This window comes from Ascaphus truei, chromosome 8 (assembly GCF_040206685.1).
Source record: "Ascaphus truei isolate aAscTru1 chromosome 8, aAscTru1.hap1, whole genome shotgun sequence".
In the NCBI taxonomy this organism is placed as follows: Eukaryota; Metazoa; Chordata; class Amphibia; order Anura; family Ascaphidae; genus Ascaphus; species Ascaphus truei.
In genome coordinates this window covers 31688523-31711439 of record NC_134490.1, presented here as the reverse complement: position 1 = coordinate 31711439, position 22917 = coordinate 31688523, and the positions used below count along the sequence as shown (strand labels likewise).

At 42.6% G+C, this 22917-nt stretch overlaps 1 protein-coding gene across 1 annotated transcript; it reads right to left on the bottom strand.

Moving 5' to 3' along the window:
• Positions 1–1174: 1174 nt before the first annotated feature.
• On the bottom strand, positions 1175–5324 carry KLF2 (KLF transcription factor 2). The gene is made up of 3 exons (XM_075611181.1): positions 4936–5324; positions 3208–4105; positions 1175–2771 (listed from the first exon to the last, which is right to left on the bottom strand). Exons 1-3 carry the CDS (start codon positions 5008–5010, stop codon positions 2596–2598), a joined length of 1149 nt encoding a protein of 382 aa, XP_075467296.1. The 5' UTR covers positions 5011–5324; the 3' UTR covers positions 1175–2595.
• Positions 5325–22917: the final 17593 nt, after the last annotated feature.

Below are 22917 nucleotides of genomic sequence, written 5' to 3'. Positions count from 1 at the left end.
GAGATGCGCTGCGTCAAATTTATGGTGGCACATTTCTACGCTAAGAAACACATCGCTATATAATGCTTAACTACAGTAACTGTATTGGTCCAGGATTTAGGGCTAATTCATCGTAGTTTGGTGATACAGTTTAGACCAGGAGTGACACATGCCTGCCCTCAAGGGCCACCAACAGGTCAGGTTCTCAGTAAGGATGTCACTGCTTTGTCACATGAGGCACAATTGGAGTTGGTCACACCTGGTTTAGACCACCAGAATAGCGCACACTAGTTTGCAGCTCACAGATCTGCAAGGGTTTGAAATTGCTGCACTCCCTTACATGTATGAATAAACTATTGCTTTGCAATGCATAGCACACCTTGCTGGCAGTGCAGGGGTTAAAGTAGCATTGCCTGATAAATATGGGTCACTGCGTAATGGAGAAGTATTTAAAGCTGCTAACCTGCACTACCTAAGGCTGAGTCCCCAGTCAGCACTGTGGCACGCACCCCGGGCGGGGGGGGGGGGGGGGGGCGGCACGTGCACAGCGCTACACCGCGGTCTGAGGGGAGAGAACGTTTGCGACGGGAGGGGGCATGGCGGTAGGTTTGTGGGGGCGTGGCCCTGATGTCCCACAGTTGGTTCGCCCTCATTGGCTGAACTGCCGGTGGGGGCGTGGCCACGCCTCCATCGCAAATGCCAATCTCAAATTCCCCTGCCTGTCTGAAAACCTGTCGCGCACCGCTGGGGAAAGGTGCGCAACAGGATAGGAACTGGGACCGGAGGAACTGGGGGGGGGGGGGGGGGCGGGACTTGATCGCACAGCGCAGGGGGACCGCAGCCTAAGATGTTGATTCTACACCGTACACCATCCCGGTCTTTCAACTTTTATAGGTGTTTGGAGGGGGTAGCAATTGATTTTTAGGGGCACCCCGCTTTTCTCAATTATCCAGAAGAGACGTTTGAAAATACTTGGTGATACCTAATTCAACTTTACATTGGACGGCCCACACAAAACAGAGGAAATGTGACTTCAAAGAGACACTATCTTCAGCCAGATCCACTGTCATCTCACACAATTTTAATCTGTTTGCTGCCTAAAATATATTGCAAAGCAATTGTATTAATTTTATTAGAAGTTGCTGTTGTACAAAATGAAATTCGGAAATGTACCCCCAATTATCACACAGTAGCCTTCAATATTTTTTTTATTTTTCATAAAATTAAAAAAAAAAAAAAAAGTCATTGACAAAATGCTTTTTCAAAAAGAAAAATTACAAGAGAAAAATGCAATATGCCATCTGTCGTCTTTCTATTTACATAATACAATATTTCCATTGTACAAAATTATTTACAAATATATAATTATATATAATATAAAACGTTATTTTCTTACAGGACATCAAGCCCTGCACTACTATAGTGTAAGGTCACGGACAAACATTATTGCACCTTTATAAAAATAAAATCTCAGGAAGGGGGAAAAAAAAAAATAAAAAAATAAAAAACCTCTTTGCCATTTATATGGAAACAAAAAGAAAAAAAAAAATAACACTAGGATATTCAGAAATTTGTTTATCCCGTCAAGGGTGAGAGTCAACATTAAGGCAGTTTCCATACAAACATTGTCATAGGGAATAGGCAGTTACAGGGAATAGGCAGTTACAATCAAAGTGAAACAATGTATATCTACAGTATGTAGAATAATGCACTGATGCAGCATGTTGATTTACAGTGCAGAATTAATGAATGCAGATTATCGCTGTACACTTCCAAAAACTTTCTTTGAGTGTGGAGTCATTCGGTGAAACATTACTCAAAATTAGAACTATTACCAAACGCCCTCCCTAACCAATATAGGAACCCCTTTTGGTGGGGACAGCTCTTTTAAACTCTTCATAAAAGGTGCTGCACATGTCAGCCATGGGGACTAGAGAGAGAAGAGACTTACAAGTTAAATAGAGCTCTAAAAAAAAATGATGGAGATACTCTGCATCAAATATACCATATGCCATGTTTAGGGTGGTGGAGTTTACATTTTCCCCCCACACCCTTGTAACAAGCAATACCCCTGTTACAACCCTTTTTGCTGTTGAAGAGGCTAGCATAGGAGTTAACAATCCCTTAGGCTGCGCTTAGTGCCGGCGACGCCGTGTCAAAACAAATGTATTGCCGCCATCGTGTGCGGCTTATAGTAAGCGCGGCAGCTTGGCCGCGATCGCTGGAAGTCATCTCAATTTGATTTTCCAGCGACCATAGCCTGACGTCGCAGTCACTATAAGCCTAGCCTTACACACACACACATCGCTTTTGTTGTCACAGACATATGCCCCATTAACACCATGAACACAATACCAAAAAGGTGTTCCAGTTAATGCAAAAAAAAATACAAAATAAATGCTTCATCATTCCAGTTATAGGTCCAGCCTTTTATGTCAAGTCACTGCTTTGCAGCGTCAGTGGAGTTTGCAAGGTCATATCCCACCCCATGCAGTACCGGCTACGCTTAACCCCCCCTTCACCGCTGAAAGGGGCCAGAGACCCGTAGCAGAGCCCTTGTGGCCATCATGGGGTTAAGGAAACCCAGCCCTCAAATAAAGAACAAGTCTTTATGGTCTACATGTGCCTCTTCATATGCAGAGCCAGGTGGTCCGATCGGGAAAAGGCTCTGTCACACAGGTGGCATTGGAAAGGACGGTGGCCGGTGTGTTTACGGAAGTGACGCGTCAGCTCGTCGGACCGGGCGAACTTCCAGCCGCATCCTTCCCAGTTGCAGTGATAAGGCTTCTCACCTGGACAAAGAAAGAGCCGTTTAGATACAGGATTACAGTACCCACCAGGCACACCATACAACTGGGACTAGTGAAAATAGGAGTTGCATACAAGCATAGTTGGCTGGAAAACGTTTAATCACTTGTCTTGCTGGCCCCTCTGGCTGCAAACGGGGATAGTCCCAAAGGAAGCTACCAAACCCCATATTGAGCATTTGTGCTGATAAATATGCCACCCCAATTTAAAATCCCAGCACCCAGTTTCCATAGAGAGAGAATACACTTTGAATTTCTGCATTCCTCTGGAAATACAGACCCCAAAAGTGCATCCCCAAAGCAGATTACACTATTCTTGACATGAGCATCTGAGGTGTCAACAACACATTGGATTTCTGGCCAACAGTCAAAAGCAGCTTGTTTTACCCAAAGACTACCCTGTAACAGAAGACATTTTTACCTGTGTGTGTTCTGAGATGAGCCTTGAGGTGGGAACTTTTGGTGTAAGTCTTGCCACATCCAGCATAGGTGCAGGTATGAGTGGCTGTCCTCTTTCTGGGCCAAGACCTGCGCCCTCTCTTGGGTTTGGTGTCCAGAATTTCCAAAGGGGAGGAAGGAGGGGTCAACATGCCCCTAGGTGCAGAAGGCTGCATGGATAGATTGTCCTCGAACATGCCATATTGGGAGGAGCTTTGGTACTGGAGGGTAGACTGGTGGTGGAAGCCTGTGGCATGGTGATAGCTGTGAGGGTATGGCATGGAAGGGTGGCAAATCAACTGGGACTGGCAATCACTCAACATCAGGTCATCGGGGCTCAAGGGAGGGGTGTCAGTGCCTCCCATCTGAGGAGAATTGGCCAGTCTTGGCTGGTCATATGCCATCATGCAGGTGGCACTGCCCTCCTGCTTTATCTTTGAGCAGGACTGGGGCACCATTCCCATTATGGGTCCATAGGAGTCCATGCCTGGTTCTTCTTTGATGTTTTCTGCAAAGTCAAAATTTGAAGTCACAAAGAATCTCCCCTGGACACTGCTGGGGTGACAGAAACTATCCATATCAGACCTCATCAGTTCGGTCATGAGGCCAGTCGAGCTGTAAGGAGGGGGACTGCTCTGGTCTGGGCTGTAGCTCCCTGGAGAAGGGTTTGTCTGGTAGTAAGTGCAGGTTTCTGGAGATACCATGGAATAGTCTCCGAAAGGCAGAACAGTCTTATCAGCGCCCATAGACAGCACAAATTCAAGAACGTTGTTTAAATCTTCGTCTTCTTTCCTGCTGGAGAAGGGGTCTGTGTTTTGCATCACTTCAGGTACAGCACAGCTGCTGTGCGGTGACTTGGAGTCATAATCACACTTCCACCTCTGGAAACCGTAACAAGACACAGGTTAGAGAGGCACCAAGAGCATGCAGTCATTGTCTATACATCAGAAGACACGGCGTGTATGCAGAGAGGTATAGCAGTGCTGTCGCGTGCAGACACTATGTACAGGGCTCAGCATTAAGAGCATGCCAACACGATCAGTCCTAACGCAATGGCAGTGGGATTAGACAGGCACTATAGATGCAAGTATAATGGAATTACAAAAGTACCTACAAAACAGCACTATGCAGCGTGTATAGGCAATATAAATGCATCAGAACTTTCAAACAGCCACTATTACGCCATTTACAGCGCCTAACAACGTAGTGTGTACAACCATCATACACCTATAAATGACCTATAGATTAAATCCATCACACCGATAAAATTATGCATATAGCCTATTAACTACACATGAATATACTTTCTTTTAAGCTTATTAGATATGACCCAAACCAACTTTGTACATGTACAATTTATTACACTTTATTACACTTTAAAACTAAGTCTTCCATTAATATAAACGTTAAAAAAAAATTTTTTTAAAGTGTATGAATAGTTTAATGCCAGTTTATTTATACAGGTATTTCTCGTCACCTACACCCGATTATTAGACTAACGCGTTACTGTTTGTATGCATCAGTGGTGCGTATATATACACACACAGTATGTAGAAAACCTTTACTAAAAAAATAAAAAGTCTTCATTTCACTTATCCCTCCTTCATCGCATCCTTCTTTAAGGATTTAGCAGGTGATGAGCCGATCCCTTCAATGAAGCAGCCACCCCCCCACACCTGCCCTCCCGTTCCAATCAGTACCAGATACTTACAGCTTGGTGAAAGCATTTGTCTCTTTGGTTTGCAAAAGTTGAGAAGGAGGGGAGGATCGTTTCACTCAGAGCCATCTCTGTGCCCTAAATCCCAGGCAAACAGTAAGCCACAGAAACCCCCAAATATATATATTAAATTAAATGTTAAACTCCCGCAGCCTCTGGATCCTCCCTGCAGAGAGGTCTGTGAGGTTCAAGTTCTGTTTTCAAGTCATGTGCATAAAAGTTTTCCTGCTGGTGAGAGGGGGCCTAGCTTATAAATAAAGGCATGGGGGGTATGCACCAAACCAATTGCAGGGAGAGGAGGAAACACGTTCAGGATGGGGAGGCTGTGCAAAAACTGGAGCCTAAATATAGCTGCAGTATATAAGGCAGCAGCAGCAGCTCAGTCTGCAGCTGGGGCAGCTGCTCCTCCTTGCTCCCTTTAAAGAGCAGACCACGCCCATTCAGGCCGTCTCCCTGGCAACCCAGCCAAACAGGCCAACACAGGGCTCCGTGACGTTGCTGTGACGTGAAAGGGAGCCCCAGGCTTAAAAGCCCGCCCTTTTTCTTCTGCTTATAGTATGTGTGTGGAAAAATAATCATAGTTAGCAAAAGAAGAAGTGCATGTATAATGGAAGATGCAATGTGTTTTAGTATTTATTTATTTTTTAATCATAGTTTTGCTAATAGGGATCTGGTTGAACCCCCCCCCACCCCAGGAACAAAATAACATTAATAGTGAAAATTGTTTGATAAAAGAAATGCACATAAAAGATAAATACAGTGAAAGGTTTGAAGCAGGACTTGTGCAAAGTATTGAAAAGTAAAACAAAAAAAAAGATATAAAGGTTGAACTAGAGGGTAAAACAAAGTACTGATTATTTTTGCAAGAAATTGGTATTTCAGTTGCAAGTGGTTTGTTTAAAAAGTTGAAAATGTATGGTTAAAACCGAGAGTTGATTAGCATAGGAAATTAAAGTTTTAAAATAATTTGAGATCACCAAAAAACTAGAACTATAGTAAGTAAAGGTTAAAAACAGAGCGATGATTATATGCAAAAATGTTTTACGGATAATGCAGAATCTGGAAATGTTTTTTTTTTTTAATTCCCTTTACCGATAGAGACAACAGAACATCAGTGTTTTGTTGAAATAATGAAATATTACGTTTGCAGCTGTAAAATGTAAATAAAACTGAAATAATTGCTATACAAAGCATGAAAAAAGCAGGGCGATTGTTGATGTAACCTTCTTTGCTGCCCCTTTGGGAGCGAAAAAGTTAAAATTCAGTAGGGGACAGTCTCATCCAATGTACAAACTAATTATTCTTTTTAAAACCACTTTTTGTCATGCCTTTTTTCAACTTTAATTACAAACAACATTCCCTTTGTTTTTTTTTGAGTCTACAAGAAACCCTAATGTCAAATCCTTCCTGCAGCGGTACTTTTAAATATGGCTGCTGATTTGCTTTTCCCTAGGAACCCCTTATAACGTTGTGTCAAGCAATGTTACACGGCTGAGTGCTTTCAGCTACAAATACAATATATGTTACTCAGTGAAAATTAGGGAGGGGACATTACCCGTAATCTTAACCCCTTTTTGCAGGCCTCTCTGGCAGCGAAAAGGGTTCACACCCATATGGTTTTCAGCAAGGTCAATAATTGGGGAAGTTTTGCCCTGTGTAGTGTGAAACTGTCCTGACAGCACCTCTGTTGCTTTGCATTAAAACCGTTCCATTCAGAAATTCTCTCCTGGGAAGAGTTTGCAAAAGAAAAACAAGTTGTATAAGATTAAGCTGGGGTTTTTATTGCATAGAAACGCTGAGTTTGTTTTGCAAACTGTACAGGGCTGTGTTTACAGTATAATAAAGGGGGCGGGAAGGGAATCGGAGCAATGCAGAAATAATGCATGTGTTCGCTATGGGAAGGAAAAGTTATAAAAAGGTGCAGTCCACCCTAATAATGTTTAAACAAAGTAAAGTGCTGTTCAAAGTATTAGTTTTTTTCTACAATCCCCCATGAACACACTCGTGATATTTATCAAGATGACACAGTTAGCTCTTAAAAATGATACAATACTTTTTTCTTGCATCAACTCCATGAAATATGTTGTTTTAGGGGAATTTATATTTTTAGTTTTTATTATGCGGGTGCTTTCCCTGGCCATGGTGGACGGGTCATGGGGGGCGTTCCTAGGGGCGTCACTGAGCTGGTTCGCCCTCATTGGGCAACCGCCCACGTGACCTGCGTGTCGCGCCAAGAAATCAGTTTCAACAGATTTCTTGTGGAACGCGCGCCCCCTCCTGCCTCCGCCCGCACGGTCTATGGGCGCGATCAATGCCTTAAGGCAGTCTGATCGCGCCCCGTGCGGACGCCTCCGCGCAGTCTCCCACACTATGGACTCAGCCTATCTCTTTCCTTTACTGCTCCTAAAACCTTTTTTCTATAACTGCTCCCTATAACTCATCTTCTAACTGCTCTTGTAGTGTCTCTCTATAACTTCTCCCCTCACTGCTCCCACAACCGCTATCTATAATTCCTCCCCTATATACTTCATATAACTGCTCCTATAACCGTTCCCTTTAGCCCCTCCCCTAACTGCTCCTATAATCGCTCCCTATAACTCCTCCCCTAACTGCTCCTATAACCGCTCCCTATAACTCCTCCCCTAACTGCAACAAAAAAAAATACAGCAAGGATTCCGCGTTTGTGCTGTCAGATGACTGTCCGTTTAACATGAAATCCCCTTGCAGCTGTGTGTGTGTGAAGCACCTCCCCAAACGCTCCTAAAGAAGAGGTCTCCTAACAAGCGAGCCTCAAACAAACAAACGACAAGAGTATGCAAAAAGCGCACCAGGGATTAGTATATACACTCAAATAGAATATTGTAATAAAATCCAATCGATAAAAATTAGATGATAAAAATCACTTTAATAAGAGGTCAAAGTGACGACACATTTAATAAAATACAATTTGGAGGCGTCACAGCCTCGCTTCAAAGTAAGGTATATAGTCCCTCTTTGTAAAACATACAAGACAAACACAAATGCACAGACTAAATAGTTGCAAGTACTGTCAGACTAGCAAATAAACACCCAAATACAGTGTAATTCAGTGACCGAATGTTAAACTACACTGAGGGGAACAGGTACTAACCACGAGTGTACGAGCAGGTAACCGTTTGCTGGTGCTGATGATCAGTCCGGACTGCACCAGCATACGGCGATCACTTCTCCACCCGAACTCCCCAGATTCCCTGCTCCAGCCAATGAGTGATCGCGTTGAGTGGCCTCTCGTGACCTCAACGCTTTTCGCAAAAGCGTGCTCCTATAAAAACACACCCTAAAACTCCTCCCCCTAACTGCTTCTATAACCGCTCCCTATAAGTCTTCTCCTAATAGCACCTATAACTGCTCCCTATAACTCCTCCCCTAACTGCTCCTATAAATGCTTTCTATAACTCCTCCCCTAACTGCTCCTATAACTGCTCCCTAAAACTCCTCCCCTAACTGCTCCTATAACTCCTCCCCTGACTGCTCCTATAAATGCTTTCTATAACTCCTCCCCTAACTGCTCCTATAACTGCTCCCTATAACTCCTCCCCTAACTGCTCCTATAACTGTTCCCTATAACTCCTCCCCTAATTGCTCCTATAAATGCTTTCTATAACTCCTCCCCTAACTGCTCCTATAACTGCTCCCTATAACTCCTCCCCTAACTGCTCCTATAACTGCTCCCTATAACTCCTCCCCTAACTGCTCCTATAACTGCTCCCTATAACTCCTCCCCTAACTGCTCCTATAAATGTTCCCTATAACTCCTCCCCTAACTGCTCCTATAAATGCTTTCTATAACTCCTCCCCTAACTGCTCCTATAACTGCTCCCTAAAACTCCTCCCCTAACTGCTCCTATAACTCCTCCCCTGACTGCTCCTATAAATGCTTTCTATAACTCCTCCCCTAACTGCTCCTATAACTGCTCCCTATAACTCCTCCCCTAACTGCTCCTATAACTGTTCCCTATAACTCCTCCCCTAATTGCTCCTATAAATGCTTTCTATAACTCCTCCCCTAACTGCTCCTATAACTGCTCCCTATAACTCCTCCCCTAACTGCTCCTATAACTGCTCCCTATAACTCCTCCCCTAACTGCTCCTATAACTGCTCCCTATAACTCCTCCCCTAACTGCTCCTATAAATGTTCCCTATAACTCCTCCCCTAACTGCTCCTATAAATGCTTTCTATAACTCCTCCCCTAACTGCTCCTATAACTGCTCCCTAAAACTCCTCCCCTAACTGCTCCTATAACTCCTCCCCTGACTGCTCCTATAAATGCTTTCTATAACTCCTCCCCTAACTGCTCCTATAACTGCTCCCTATAACTCCTCCCCTAACTGCTCCTATAACTGTTCCCTATAACTCCTCCCCTAATTGCTCCTATAAATGCTTTCTATAACTCCTCCCCTAACTGCTCCTATAACTGCTCCCTATAACTCCTCCCCTAACTGCTCCTATAACTGCTCCCTATAACTCCTCCCCTAACTGCTCCTATAACTGCTCCCTATAACTCCTCCCCTAACTGCTCCTATAACTGCTCCCTATAACTCCTCCCCTAACTGCTCCTATAAATGCTTTCTATAACTCCACCCATAATTGCTCCTTAAATCACTCACACAAGGAACAGAATTAACGCAAAGCGCATTCATAATTTAACGCAAATCACATCTCCATTTCCATGAATGGTCCTTTGCATCTACACAGCAGGAAAGTCACTGTTTCTTACTTAGGAAAAGGCAGTCATATTTGTCTTTCCCCCAAACAAACTAAACATCACAGTTACAAACCCTTGGACAGAAAAAAAAAAAAGACGTGAAGAATGTTGATATTACAAAATACAGCTCAAACCCCTTATAACGCTGTGCTTGGGGTCCAAAGAATCCCATTGCGCTATAAGCGGGTCGCGTTAGAAATAATGTACAATTGTATGCATTGTACAATAAAGTATTTAAGACACCAATAATCGTGTTGTAAAGTATTCATAAGTACGAAAATTGGGAGCCACGCTTGCATCGCGTTCTAAGTGGATGCGCGTTGTAACGGATCGCGTTATAGCGGGGTTGAGCTGTAGCATTTAAAGTAGAATTTCAGCATTTAAAGCACCTATGACATTTAACACTTGCAACAACAACAAAAAAGCGCCTTTTACAATTGCCTTTTGATTGTAACCGCAAACTCCACTGTGAAATCCGCCGTCATTAATTAATGTTAAAGTGATGTTAATGCCCTTCCCCTCAGTACCCGACTAGCACCCTCTCTATCCACCTTTAAGACCCACCTTAAGACACATTTGCTTAAAGAAGCATATGAATAGCACTGTGAACATTCTGAACACATGATACATAAAGCTTGGCCCCCTGCAGACGCACTTACCAGAACTCCCTCCTACTGTCTCTATACGTTCTCCTACCTACCAATTAGACTGTAAGCTCCTCGGAGCAGGGACTCCTCTTCCTTAATGTTACTCTTATGTCTGAAGCACGTATTCCCATGACCTGTTATTTATATTATTTGTTATTTATATGATTACAACATGTATTACTACTGTGAAGCGCTATGTATATTTATGGCGCTATATAAATAAAGACATACAATACAATACAATGCAAACCCATTTTTGCTGAGCCTCTTTAATGTTGCAGCAGTTTCCAGGTGGACAGTTGCATCAAAGGATTTCAATCACCTTGGCTGTCTTGTAATCAGTTACAGATAGAAACAAAACGTTTTGCAACTGAATTCCAATTTGGTTCACAAGTTCCTGCCACAGACTGCCTATCTCCCCCAATCACAGTTACAGTAGGAGTCAATTATTTCACATCACTTATAAACTGACAGTGCACTGTGGTTTTCATTTTTTTTTACATTAGTTTGCAAATGTTTCCAGTACGGAACCCATATCTCAAGAATGAAAAGCGTTGCCCACATGGTTACACTGCTAAAAGTGAAACTAGCCGTTTTTTGTAGAAATATCACAATCTAAAGTTTAACCCATATGCTGCCAGAGGGGCCAGTTTGCTCTTCAAAGTGATGCTGATATTGGTGGTGATTCCTTTTACAAATTCCTTTGACTATCCCTAGTTCACTCTATTTTCACACTGCCAAATCCTGCCACCATTTTTCAATCCCAGAGAAATGCTGCATATCAAATAATGTTTGCAACTTTCTTACCGTGTAAGCGTGACATTTCTTTGTTCAAAGTGAAAGCAGAAAATATTTTGTACATAAATTTTTTTGGAAATAGTATATATATATATATATATATATATATATATATATATATATATATATATATATATATATATATATATATATATATAGATAGATAGATAGATAGATAGATAGATAGATAGATAGATATATATATATATATATATATATATATATATATAGATAGATATATATAAACCATAATACTGAGATGAGCCTATCCCATAGCCTCTCTTGCATTCCCAGTAAAATCAACACCACACTGATGAGACCCATCAAGGTCGAAACAGCTGTCTGTGGGTGGTTTTCTGGGTATGCACCTTAACCCTGGCTGTGCTGAAAGCTGTGACCATGCAGCAAGCTTAAGCCTATAGGGAACCATGTTAAAAATGGTTATTGAGGCAAAAAGTGACACTGTGTGCTCATTTGCATGTCATTTCCCAGAATCCCTTGCTGCAGTGGAAGTGCTGTATGCTGGGTGATGATGGGGAAAGGCGGGGTTGCAGACCTGCCTAAGACATGCAGATGAGCATTCAGTTATATTTGCACATATATCTATATATATATATATATATATATATATATATATATATATATATATATAATATGAAAAAGAAAACAGCGCTAACACATAAATCTGATGATGAATGAATAAAAATATACCACAAAATGAACAAAGTCCAGTCCAAAGTGTTCAAACACAAAATGTCATCAAAATCTTTTGGTAGCAGTGTGTTGAATCGAAAGCCAGTTGAATAATTGGTGAGGGGGGCTGCTGGATTCAAGGGAGAATCACTCCCCAGTAACTATGACGAATAGAAAAAGGAAAAAAGCGCACCCCCTAGTGCAATAACTTCCAGGAGATAAAACTATCACACAGTTTACCAAAGAAACCTTTATGTGAACTTATTCTATATCCATCTTGTAAGTGTGCACTTTTATCACACATCTATTTTATTAAATAATTTTATTCTATGTCCTGGAAGTTATTGCACTAGGGGGTGCGCTTTTTTCCTTTTTCTTTTCTTCAAAAAGCCATTTTGGCTTTATTTTTGTTAAATAAATCTTGACACAGTGTAATATGTCATGTGGTGTTGTTCATTGGAGGTTGTATTTACCTAATTTGTAGACCTGCTATGGAACAGATGATTGTTATTATGTCCTGATATGTAAAACCATAGAATTCAACGAGGGTGTACTTTCTTTTTCACACAATTGTATATATATTTATCATCAACTGCATATTTACTCACTTATTGCACAAATCTTGTTTTAATTTTACATTTAGACGCATTTATGAATTGTATAGTCCCATTTATTAGTTGAATGTTATGATTGTCATTTGATGAGATCTTTCATCTTTGCACTTATTTGATTCATGTGAATCATGTCCTCCTGTGATGGATTAATTTTAAGATGTTGATTTTAATAATGGACAGGTTGATTTATGTATTTTTTCTATAATGCTCGGATTAATTGATTGACTAATTGAGTGGCCAGTGAGGGTATTAAATAGTGAGTCTTTCTTTGTAACGTACCCCCCCCCCCAATGTAGCATGGAGAATGTGAGAAACGCGTTGAGGTATCGTCGCCAGCTGTAGCATGTATCTCACGTCGTCACCCCAGTCGTGCGTCACACGCCATGATACAGGTTGCCCTCACTTACTTCCGCTGTGAGTTGCTGTCCGAGGACTCGGTGCACCAGGTCCTGTCTGAATTCCACCTACGGACTCACTCCCTACCGGATTCTGAAGCTGAGCGCAGTTTATTTATATAAACTGTAAGTTGTGGATACACATTGTGTGTGTTATAAAGACATTCATTGGAACTCTCTCTCTCTCTACATATCTCTCTCTCTATCTCTCTCTCTCTACATATCTCTCTCTCTCTCTCTCTCTATATATATATATATATATATATATATACCGTATACTATATACTAATTAATGTACGCATTTGTGAATGGATAGATGGATGAATATATATATAGAGTACTTCAGTATTAGGTGATACCTTTTTTATTTGGACTACCAATTTATGTCATAGGACAAGCTTTCGAGAGTTCTCCTTTCTTCCTCAGGTCAGCAATACTGATTTACAACATGGCTATTTCCGTTATATATATGTAGCCAGGTTCCCCTCAGGACTCTCCTCGGCTTTCCCCTTACCTCCGATGCAGCTGGGGTGAGCGCGGCTAGGCAGGGAGGTGCAGGGAGGTTGCGCTGGGTGACCGGGTCTCCGGGAGGTTTGCGGCGCACACCCATCCGCGGTGGCCGCCATGTTGAATTGGCCGCACATGCGCAGACGCACTGGAGCATGTACAAAGGAGATTCTGAGTTGCGGTGGCCATCTTGCTACACCTCGCGCATGCACAGGAGCTAGTATAGCGGTGGCCATTACACCCAAAGCGCCACAGGGGAAATACAATTCCCAGCAGCCCAGGGGCTGCACCACACATGGGCAAGCACAGCCAATAGGGCTGCTAGGATCTCGGCAGGCAGAAGGATACATTTGGCGCACTCAGGACACCACTCTAGTCGGAAGAGGGACCTCAACGGAGCAGGTAGTGTCCAGGGAGCAGTGCTTCCCTGGACTAGGCCAGATCTCCCCCTTTAGGCCCCAGCTAGGCCTTGACTCATAGTAGGTTGTAGCTGCTACAGGGAAAGCGCATAGTTAGGGACCTTTCCCTAGTAGCTACTTATAGTCAAGTACAGCACCGGTGAGATGCCACGCAGTGACTGTGGCCTGTGGTCTGGGACCAGACCATCTCCGTTGCAAGAGACTCTGGTGATATTAGCCACGACGGAATTCACCCCACACGGAGGTGGACACCATCGCGACAACGCTGAATCAGACGGATCCCCTTCTTCATCGCATTACCCGGGTGCTGGAACCCGGGCAGGTACCCAACTAAGTGCACCACCACATCACGGGATAGCGCTATCTCCTACGGTTTAGGTGGACCTTGACATTGGGAAAGGGACATCAGGGTGTTGGTGCCTGGCACCCTATGTACCTGGGGACACTCACTGGGGTGTTCACTCTACTGTGTGGTAGTGTTATGTATATGTGCGTTCAGTAAAGGCTGTTATTTCATACTGTGTGTGTTTACTATTACTATTGGTTCCTGTGAAGAGCTCCTCCCGCTATGCTGGGATCCCTCGCAGGTGGAGGTGCTGCACAGAGACAATAATTATACCACCACAGGCTCCCAGTGGTAGAGGCTAAGGTCCTCTGTGAGCCAACAGGTGGCGGCAGTACCGGTAGTCTCTTTAGTCAGGGGGAAAGAGGGCTACATATATATATATATATATATATATATATATATATATATATATATATATATATATATATATATATATATATATATATATATATATATATATATACATACATATATATGTATATAATGCTGATATGGGTTTTCTCACACACTATCACAATTTCACAATTGTTTGTAATTATCCTGCCTGCCTTTCTTCTTATCCACACCTTTGCCCCCCCCCCCCCCACAGCATCCCCTTCCATGCTGTTCCTTGTCACCGTTTTATTACCCTTCCATGTCATCAAACACATTCTTACCCTACCTTATCTACATTACATCTCTGTGTTTTTGTTGTTGTTGTTGTTGTTTTTCCCCCCACTGCTCTCCCAAACACTGTTTTAGCCATAGATTCCTTTGTTAATCAGTATAGCCGACCTGAGGAACAGGGGAGAACTCTCGAAAGCTTGTCCTATGACATAAATTGTTAGTCCAAATAAAAAAGGTATCACCTAAGGCCTCGGACATGGTCAGCGCTTATGCGCTGACCCGTGCTGCTGCTCGGCACTGAGCCCCTGCAGCCGCAATGAGAGCGGCTTTAGCAGGGGCTCGCGCACGCTTGGGGAAGCGTGTGTCTGACGGAGTTTTGAAATGTCCCTGCTTGCCGGAGCGCAGGGCCGGTCACGTGAGCGGTTCGCTCAATGAGGGCGAACCAGCTCCGTGACGTTACTGGCCCGCCCCCGGCCCGCCCTGCCTCCGTCTCGCCCCCGTCCCCTGACGGCGCGCTGTGTAAGGCCAGGGAAAGCACTGCTTTCCCTGAGCCTCAGCGCGCCTCGGGACTCGGCAAATAACTATGTCCCAGGCCTAATACTGAAGAACATATATATATATATGCAGATGCATAGGTAGATAGGTAGATGGATGATAGATATGGATTGATGGATCGATACATGGATGGACAGAGATAGATATAGGTGGATGAATGATAGATATATGTGTTTTTTTTAGTTAAACTATTTAAATATGCATTATAGGCTGCTATTTGTGACCCCTTTGTTGCATGTCATGTGTTGGCGGTCTCTCTGGCAAGTAAAGGGTTATATAATCCTTACTGTTTCAATGATCAGTTAGTGACAGCTACAAATTGGCATATGAATTAGAAATAAACAGTTTCTATGTCATTTTGGTCACTGGTTTCTGCCAGGACTGTGTGTAGTATTTAGAAGCGGTGCCAGCTACATTTCCTTTAGTCTGCACAGACCCAGTGTCTTCTGTAAGGGTTTGAATGCAGACACTTTAGCATAAATAATGCAAAATACACCCCCCTTCATTAAAGCGCTATTAGCATGAGGTTACTCTAGTGTAGACAGTACAACTCTCTCTTGTCTTGGAAACTCAATGGATATTCAATTCACTCAATTTGCAATCACCAACATCTCCCCTGAATCTTCTTTCTAATGCTTATGGTGTGTATACACTGTTTGTTTAATTGCAGACACTTATAAAGCACTAGACAATGTCCTAGCAATGGCCCTACAATACAATGCTTTGCTGAATCACTCAATTGCACTTTTATATTCAAATGCTCAAGACAATTGGATTCCCCTCCCCCCCCCCCCCCCCCCATTCAAGACAATCCATTTTCAGGCTGCTTTTATTTTTTATTTGCCCCCTGTTAATGTGGACAGGTCAATGTGGCTTTTGTTTGCAAAACACTGTATGGTGTCATACTTATTGATGGATGCTGATGTCAAGCTCACTTGAACTTGGAAATATGGTGCATGTGAGATGGTTTTATAAACAGAAGCTTTGTCACGGAGGAAGTTAACCCCGTTGTTGCCAGTGGGGCCTGCAACACATTGCAGAAGTACAATCCCCTGTCAAAGCTTCCTAGATGACAAAATAGTGTATTTTAAGCCCTTTATCACGGCCAACTTCAGCGCGGTGCCATTGTTCCCGAAATAAAACCAATCACACAATACATTTTAATTCAAGCTATTTTAGTCCCCAATGGTTTTTTTTATTTTTTACCAAGCTCTAAACTTTGCTGAACATCATTTTCTTTTCTTCTTTTACACAATTTATTACCAAACCTCACTTCCCGCATTGTGCAGAAAACCTGGCAGTCGGCCACCTTTACTCAGAGTGACGTCAGTGCTGGGTTGAAGATGCCCGTCCCTTTGACACAGAGGTGACTAAGTTACTCTTCCAGTGTGTGCAGAACTTCTGGTGATTTCCTCAGGAACCGCTGTCGCCCTGATCGATGGAGATATGGCATCGCTGTAGCATTGTTTGCTATGTCCAGGACATACTTGAAAACGAGAGGTAACTCTCAATGTATTACTTCCTGGTAAAACATTTTATAAATAAATAAATAATTAGGCACCAGCGCCTATTTAAGACGTATTATATTCCTCGTCGGGCTTTCTATAATTCAGGTTGTCAGGGTCCAAATTTACGTGCATCATAAAATACATAACAGGGGGTGACACCGGTAGGCAAAGAGTTACATGGTTGACACAATGAATCATAATGTGTATCTTACCACAAATAGTAACCAATATAGTCCTATAATTCATTATGATTCATTGTGTCAACTATATGAGTAATTCAATATCATATATATCTAACAAAAAGTATTGAACAATATAGCTACAGTGTTAACATTGACTGCCATACAGCCAGCAATACTATCATTTGTACACTAACATTGTATTATAGTGGTTTATTCTAGACAGTTACTATCACCTATGAGGAGTGGGAAACACTGCCGCACTATGAGTTTGGGATATCTACATATCTTAAGGTGTTAATGGCTAGGGCTGCAATTAAATAGGTGCTATCCTATTGCAGTGCCATAGCCGCAACAGCCTCTCAAAGGAGTTTTTAAATTACACTGTAAATATAAGCACAATTTATGCTGATGTCAGATGTTAATAAAATATAATAACTTTTTTGGATTAGTGGTAGATTAAGAGTACAAATATATATAAAATTGTGCTCTTTATCAAATATTTGTATTTTGCAAGCTATACTATATACTAATATTTGTTATATGTACTTTGAGTGCAAGTGAAAAGGGGCTTCTTGGCAGGGATTTCTTTCCCTTCTATTCGATGTTGCATATATATTCACTGTGCCCCTATGCATGCTGGTCATAGGGGCCCAATACTGTATACATAGGTATTGAGGTTGAGCAGTAAATCAAATATACGGTATATACTCTGGTTTAATCAGAGTCAAGGTTTCATTTAAGGCATAGCTGTTGTCTTTCCTGTAGGTTCACAATGGGGCACTTTGAAGTGACACGTCCCCTGCGTGTTTGAAGGGATTAGGGAGCAGACGTGCCAAGGTCAGTGTCAGGGATTTGAGAATGCGAGTTTTGCATGGTTTTTTAAGGGCTTTGCGTCTAATCCAGTTATGCAACCTGCTGCCACTTTTTTAAATGCCACCCCGCCTTCTACGCGTTGCAGGCCCCTCTGGCAGCAAAGAGGTTAATGTTTATTATGATGACTTTTCATTTGAATTTAGTTAACCCTTTGAGTGCCCCAAGATGTACACTGCACGTGATAAAGCCAGGCGCTCCAGGGAGCCTATGATGTGCAGGGTACCATGGTAGAAATGCTTGTTTCTTATGCAGACATCGCGTTCCCCGCTCTGAGGCCCCAGTGCCTCCGCTGCACGCGCGCCCGCGAGACTGGCGGCGCGTGCAGCCGATTCCCCGGTCTGCAGTGAGCTGCAGAAAGAGAGATCGGGGGGGGGGGGCGGCGTGGCGGGGGAGTGACGGGTCGCGCGGCCATGACGTCACCCGGCAGGTTCGCCCACGTTGGCTGAACCACCACAGCGCTGCGGCCCCCCCTCGCAGCGGGCCCGGCGCCATTGAGGGGAGGGCTCTCGTCCCTGCAGCGTCCGCCACAGCGGGCGCTGAGTAGCTAGCGGGGACCAGGCCTAATGGAGCAGTGAACGCGATTATAATACGCCCCATGTGACCTGCCCGCAACCACATAATTGATACACCAATCGATCACGTGATCGAGTGCTTACATTAAGAGATCTCGTTTGCCCTTTTCCAACACTGTTTTTATTTTTTCAATCCGATGATCCGTTCAGGAGATATCAGTGCTTGAAATATTAAGTGTCCGGGAGGTTAAAATGGAGCAGGACATGCTTAGGGTACAAAATACAAACATAGAATGAGCTAAACTCGGATATAGGCTTCAGGGGAGGATTGCTACTTTAAATAATTTATTGATGGTTATTTAAGTACTATAAATTACATTGCCATTCGCATTGAAGGACTTAAAGTTGGAATACTCTTCACTGATATACATATAAATTCCAATAAAAGTGAAGGCACTCAACCACTTAACAGCTTCTCCACTATTTGTATACAGTTCTCCACGATTAAGCCTCCTTGACGTTAATGAGTCCTGCAAAGTCTGACAGCCCCTTGTCAGAAAGGAGGGTTAAGTGATAGGATAATAAACCATGGCAGGAGATAGAACAACTTCATACATATTAGAAATTATATATAAATAAGTAAGGAATATGCAACATAACGTACATTGTATTATAAAAGTTTCATACAAATTCATATTCGGAGCTAAATTAAAATAGGCATGTCACAACATGCCCTAAATTACATGTTTCCATTATGTTACGTTTTAAATGAGACCATTTAACGAGTGTTGCCAAATTAGAAAAGGAAGCCGTTATTTCATTTAGAAATGGAAAATATGATGTTTTCCAGTTACTAAACTCAACCTAACCTGGCACACTACCATTGCCGTTTGGAAGGAGACAGAGCGGGGGAATTAATGCCTAATACAAATACTCCACTTTGAAAATTAGATACGTATTTGAATTACAGGTTTTTTTTAAAGCAAGTTCACATACTTGTAACTGTAATTTTATCATATTAGGACAAGTCCATAAAAATACGATTTAAATCAACGCTATCCTGCCCACATTCCCTGCATCAGATTTCACTCCCTCTTGGAGCAGCGAGTAATTCAGTCCCTCCAGCAGAGAGGCGCCTGGCCACTTCTAATCTCTCTATTCAGGTGTTAATACCTAAATAGTCCCTTGCTGCAGGCAGGAGACTGAGCTAACTCTGGAAGGTGGTTATTCATTAAACTACGATAGTGCCAATCGGTGCACTATCCCATGGAAACTCTCATTGCCTGGGAGTGTAATAGTGCCCCAATCAGCACACTCACAGTTTAATTAATAAACCCCCTAATCAGTGTTTTCCAAACTGGTGGATTTACAAACGGGGCCCAGAGTGACAGACGGGAGAATGATACAAAAAGTGGTAGGACATTGAGTGACAGAGTAAGAACGGCAGTTTTCCTGCATCAATAACCTAATTAATATATCCCACTATGTGGAATTCCTATTCTTTTAAATGTCGTTTTTAAGAGTCCCAACCCACGAGTCTTGGACATCTTTCTTTGTACGAGTAATACAGACCCCGGGGGCCAGAGCAAAATAAATGCCTTTGGGTCCAGCCAGGTTAAAAAGATTGGGAATCGCTGCTCTTAAACTAAGCAAAAGGAATTGTTAAAGTCTCTCGGAAATGGTGCTCAAGTACACAAACTAAATAACTGGGTCTTGCATCCAGGAGACTGATAAATAAAGTTAAACGTTTGGAAATAATTTATGCAAAAGTGATTTAATTTCAGGGGGCCCTAAGATGCTGTAAGATTTGCTGTAGGAATTTTGTGCCAATTCACTTTTTTTCTGATGATGCTGTTTTTGTATTATTACTGGAGTTAGATCAAATTAATCACTTTTGCATAAATTTGTTTGATTTACATTTTTTGAGCGCCTGTCTTACACACTTCTTCTATATTTTTCTGTGCCCATTGGTTGAGGTAATGGACATGAGCACCGTCAGACAACAAAGTCTCCTAAAACAGGTGAGTGTATGTTCCAAATAAATACTCAAAACGTTTGGAGAGATTCTCTGGGTATAAGATAAATGCAGTAACGTCCGAAGCCCTGAACCTCACGTTGCCCAGACATGAACAGAAATGATCACAGCTACAGTTTAATTACAAATGGAAGGAGAACCATATAAAATACCTGGGAATTCACTTTACAAAAAGCTATCAATCTCTATAAAGATGTAATTATCAAGACTTGTTCTTCCAGATTAAAAGGACCGGATAAAAGGGAATGGATTCCAGGTTTCATGGTTGGGATGGATAACTTCTGTGAAGATGAATATCTGACCAAGACTGTGATATCATTTCCAGACGCCGGTGCCAGTCCTTATAAAACAGCTGAAAGAACGCTTTCTATCAGTTTATATGCCAAAAAAAGAGAGTGAGAATTTCTAGAAGGGTCACGAAGGTTCCAAAGCTAGAAGGAGGACTCGCGGTACCTGATATTAGACAATATTATCTTGCATGTCACCTGAACCAAATATATATACTGTACTAATACACCCCAGCCAAATCTTAATGCTGGATAGATACAGAATCCACACTTCCAGAGCTATCCAGCTCTTCTCTGGATAAATAAGAATAAAGACAAAAAGGTGAACAAGCAAAGTTACCTTGGGGTAATTAACTTCACTCTGAGTATCTGGTACTCTGCTAAATCCAAATATAGATTGATGAAAACCCCCTCTGGGATGCTACCAATATTTGACAACCCAGAATTTTACCCCTGGAATGGCTTCTAAATCATATGATATTTGGAAGGAAAGGGAAATTTGGGATTTGGGCAATTTAGTTTCAAAGGACAGGTTACTAAATTTGACGAATTATGTCTAAAATATGCCCTCCCAAAAAGTGAACTTTTTAGATTCCTCCAAATTAGACATTTTTTCCTGCATACCTATCCAACACCGGTCTTCCCTCCCTCCACTGGGTTTGTGATCCTGTGTAGGAACAGGAAATAACAGAAAGGTGTGATCACCACTACATATCGAGACCTGGAAACCAGGTCCCCCTTTCCAGATCAGGAGTAGAAGAGGAAGTGGGAGAGGGATCTCCATGTGGAACTAGCCCAAGAAGACTGGGAAGACATCTGGGAGGCAGCCTCAAAAATATCAATATGCACGATCACCAAAGAGAATATTTATACAATTCTCTTTAGGTGGTACCCAACTCCTTGAAGGCTGCATAACATTTTCCTGGGCACCACCAACTTATGTTGGAGAGCAAGTGGCCTAGTGGTGGACCTATCCCATATATGGTGGTTCTGCCCCAAGATTCACAGATGCTGAAGGATGGGCCGGGAGCTAATAGAAGAGATAGTGGGGATTGCTCTCCCAATGGACACGGTGATCTTCATCCTGGCCAAACCGGTTGAAAACATAAATCCTCCAACTTGTGGGTTGGTCTCCCATATACTCACGGCAGCATGATGCTCGATATCAGCCAGGTGAAAAAACCCAAACCCTTCCCCAAAGAGCATGTTAACTCAACGATTCAAACGAGATTATGGTATGAGATATGAGGGGAGGTATGGTATGAGACATGAGGGGAGGGGGTGATATGGGGAGGGGGTGACATGAGGAGGAGAGAGGGAAGGTATGAGGAAAGGATGGGGTGGGAGAGGTATGAGGAGCGGGAGGTATGAGGAGAGTAGGTATGAGGAGAGGAGGGGGAGGTATGAAGAGGGGAGGTGGGGTATGAGGAGGGGAGGTATGAGGGGGCAGGTATGTGGAGAGGAGGGGGAGGTATGTGGAGGGGGAGGGGCTGTGTGTGTAGGTCAGTGGCTGTGTGTGTGTGTGTGTGTGTGTGTGTGTGCGTGTGTCAGTAGTTGTGTGTGTGTGTGTTTGTTAGTGTGTGTGTGTGCGTGTGTCACTGTGTGCACGTATATTGGGGAGGGAGGTTGAGTGTGGGGTGGGGAGAAAAATACATGGGGTTGGGGGTGTAAGAGAGGGGGGAGGAAAGGGTGACTGGGGAGTGTGAGGTGGGGTGAGAGTGAGGAGGTGTATGAGACGGGGGGGTTCTCGCAAGGCCGCTGAAACATGGGTAGGGGGCTCCGGTGGAAACGTTGGTCCTGGGCCCCGGGAAAGCTGTCTGTGGCCCTGCATGGCAGTGATGTCACTGACTGCCATGAGGAGAACAAGAGACCCTATTTTGCAAAGTGTATGATACACACAAGGTCAGGAATGTCACATTTTTAAAATGTCTTAATTTTAATTAATTCCAACATTTTTTATTCAATTTTAATTTGTCAATTAATTATTTATTTAATTTTAATTTGTTAATTATTTTAATCTTAATGTCTTCATTATTTATTTCATTTTAATTAAAGTAGAGTAGAGAAAGTACATTTCAGATGTCAGGCTGCAAAGTGGTTTGTTTTATTTCTGATAGTGAAATCCCTTTACTTAATAGAATTGATGTTGAAGTTAAACTTTAAAAAAGGTGTTTTTTTTTCTGCTGCTGACTAGAAATTTAAATGTATTGCATTTAAATGCTGATCTCAAATTCATATTTGTGCACCCTTTTT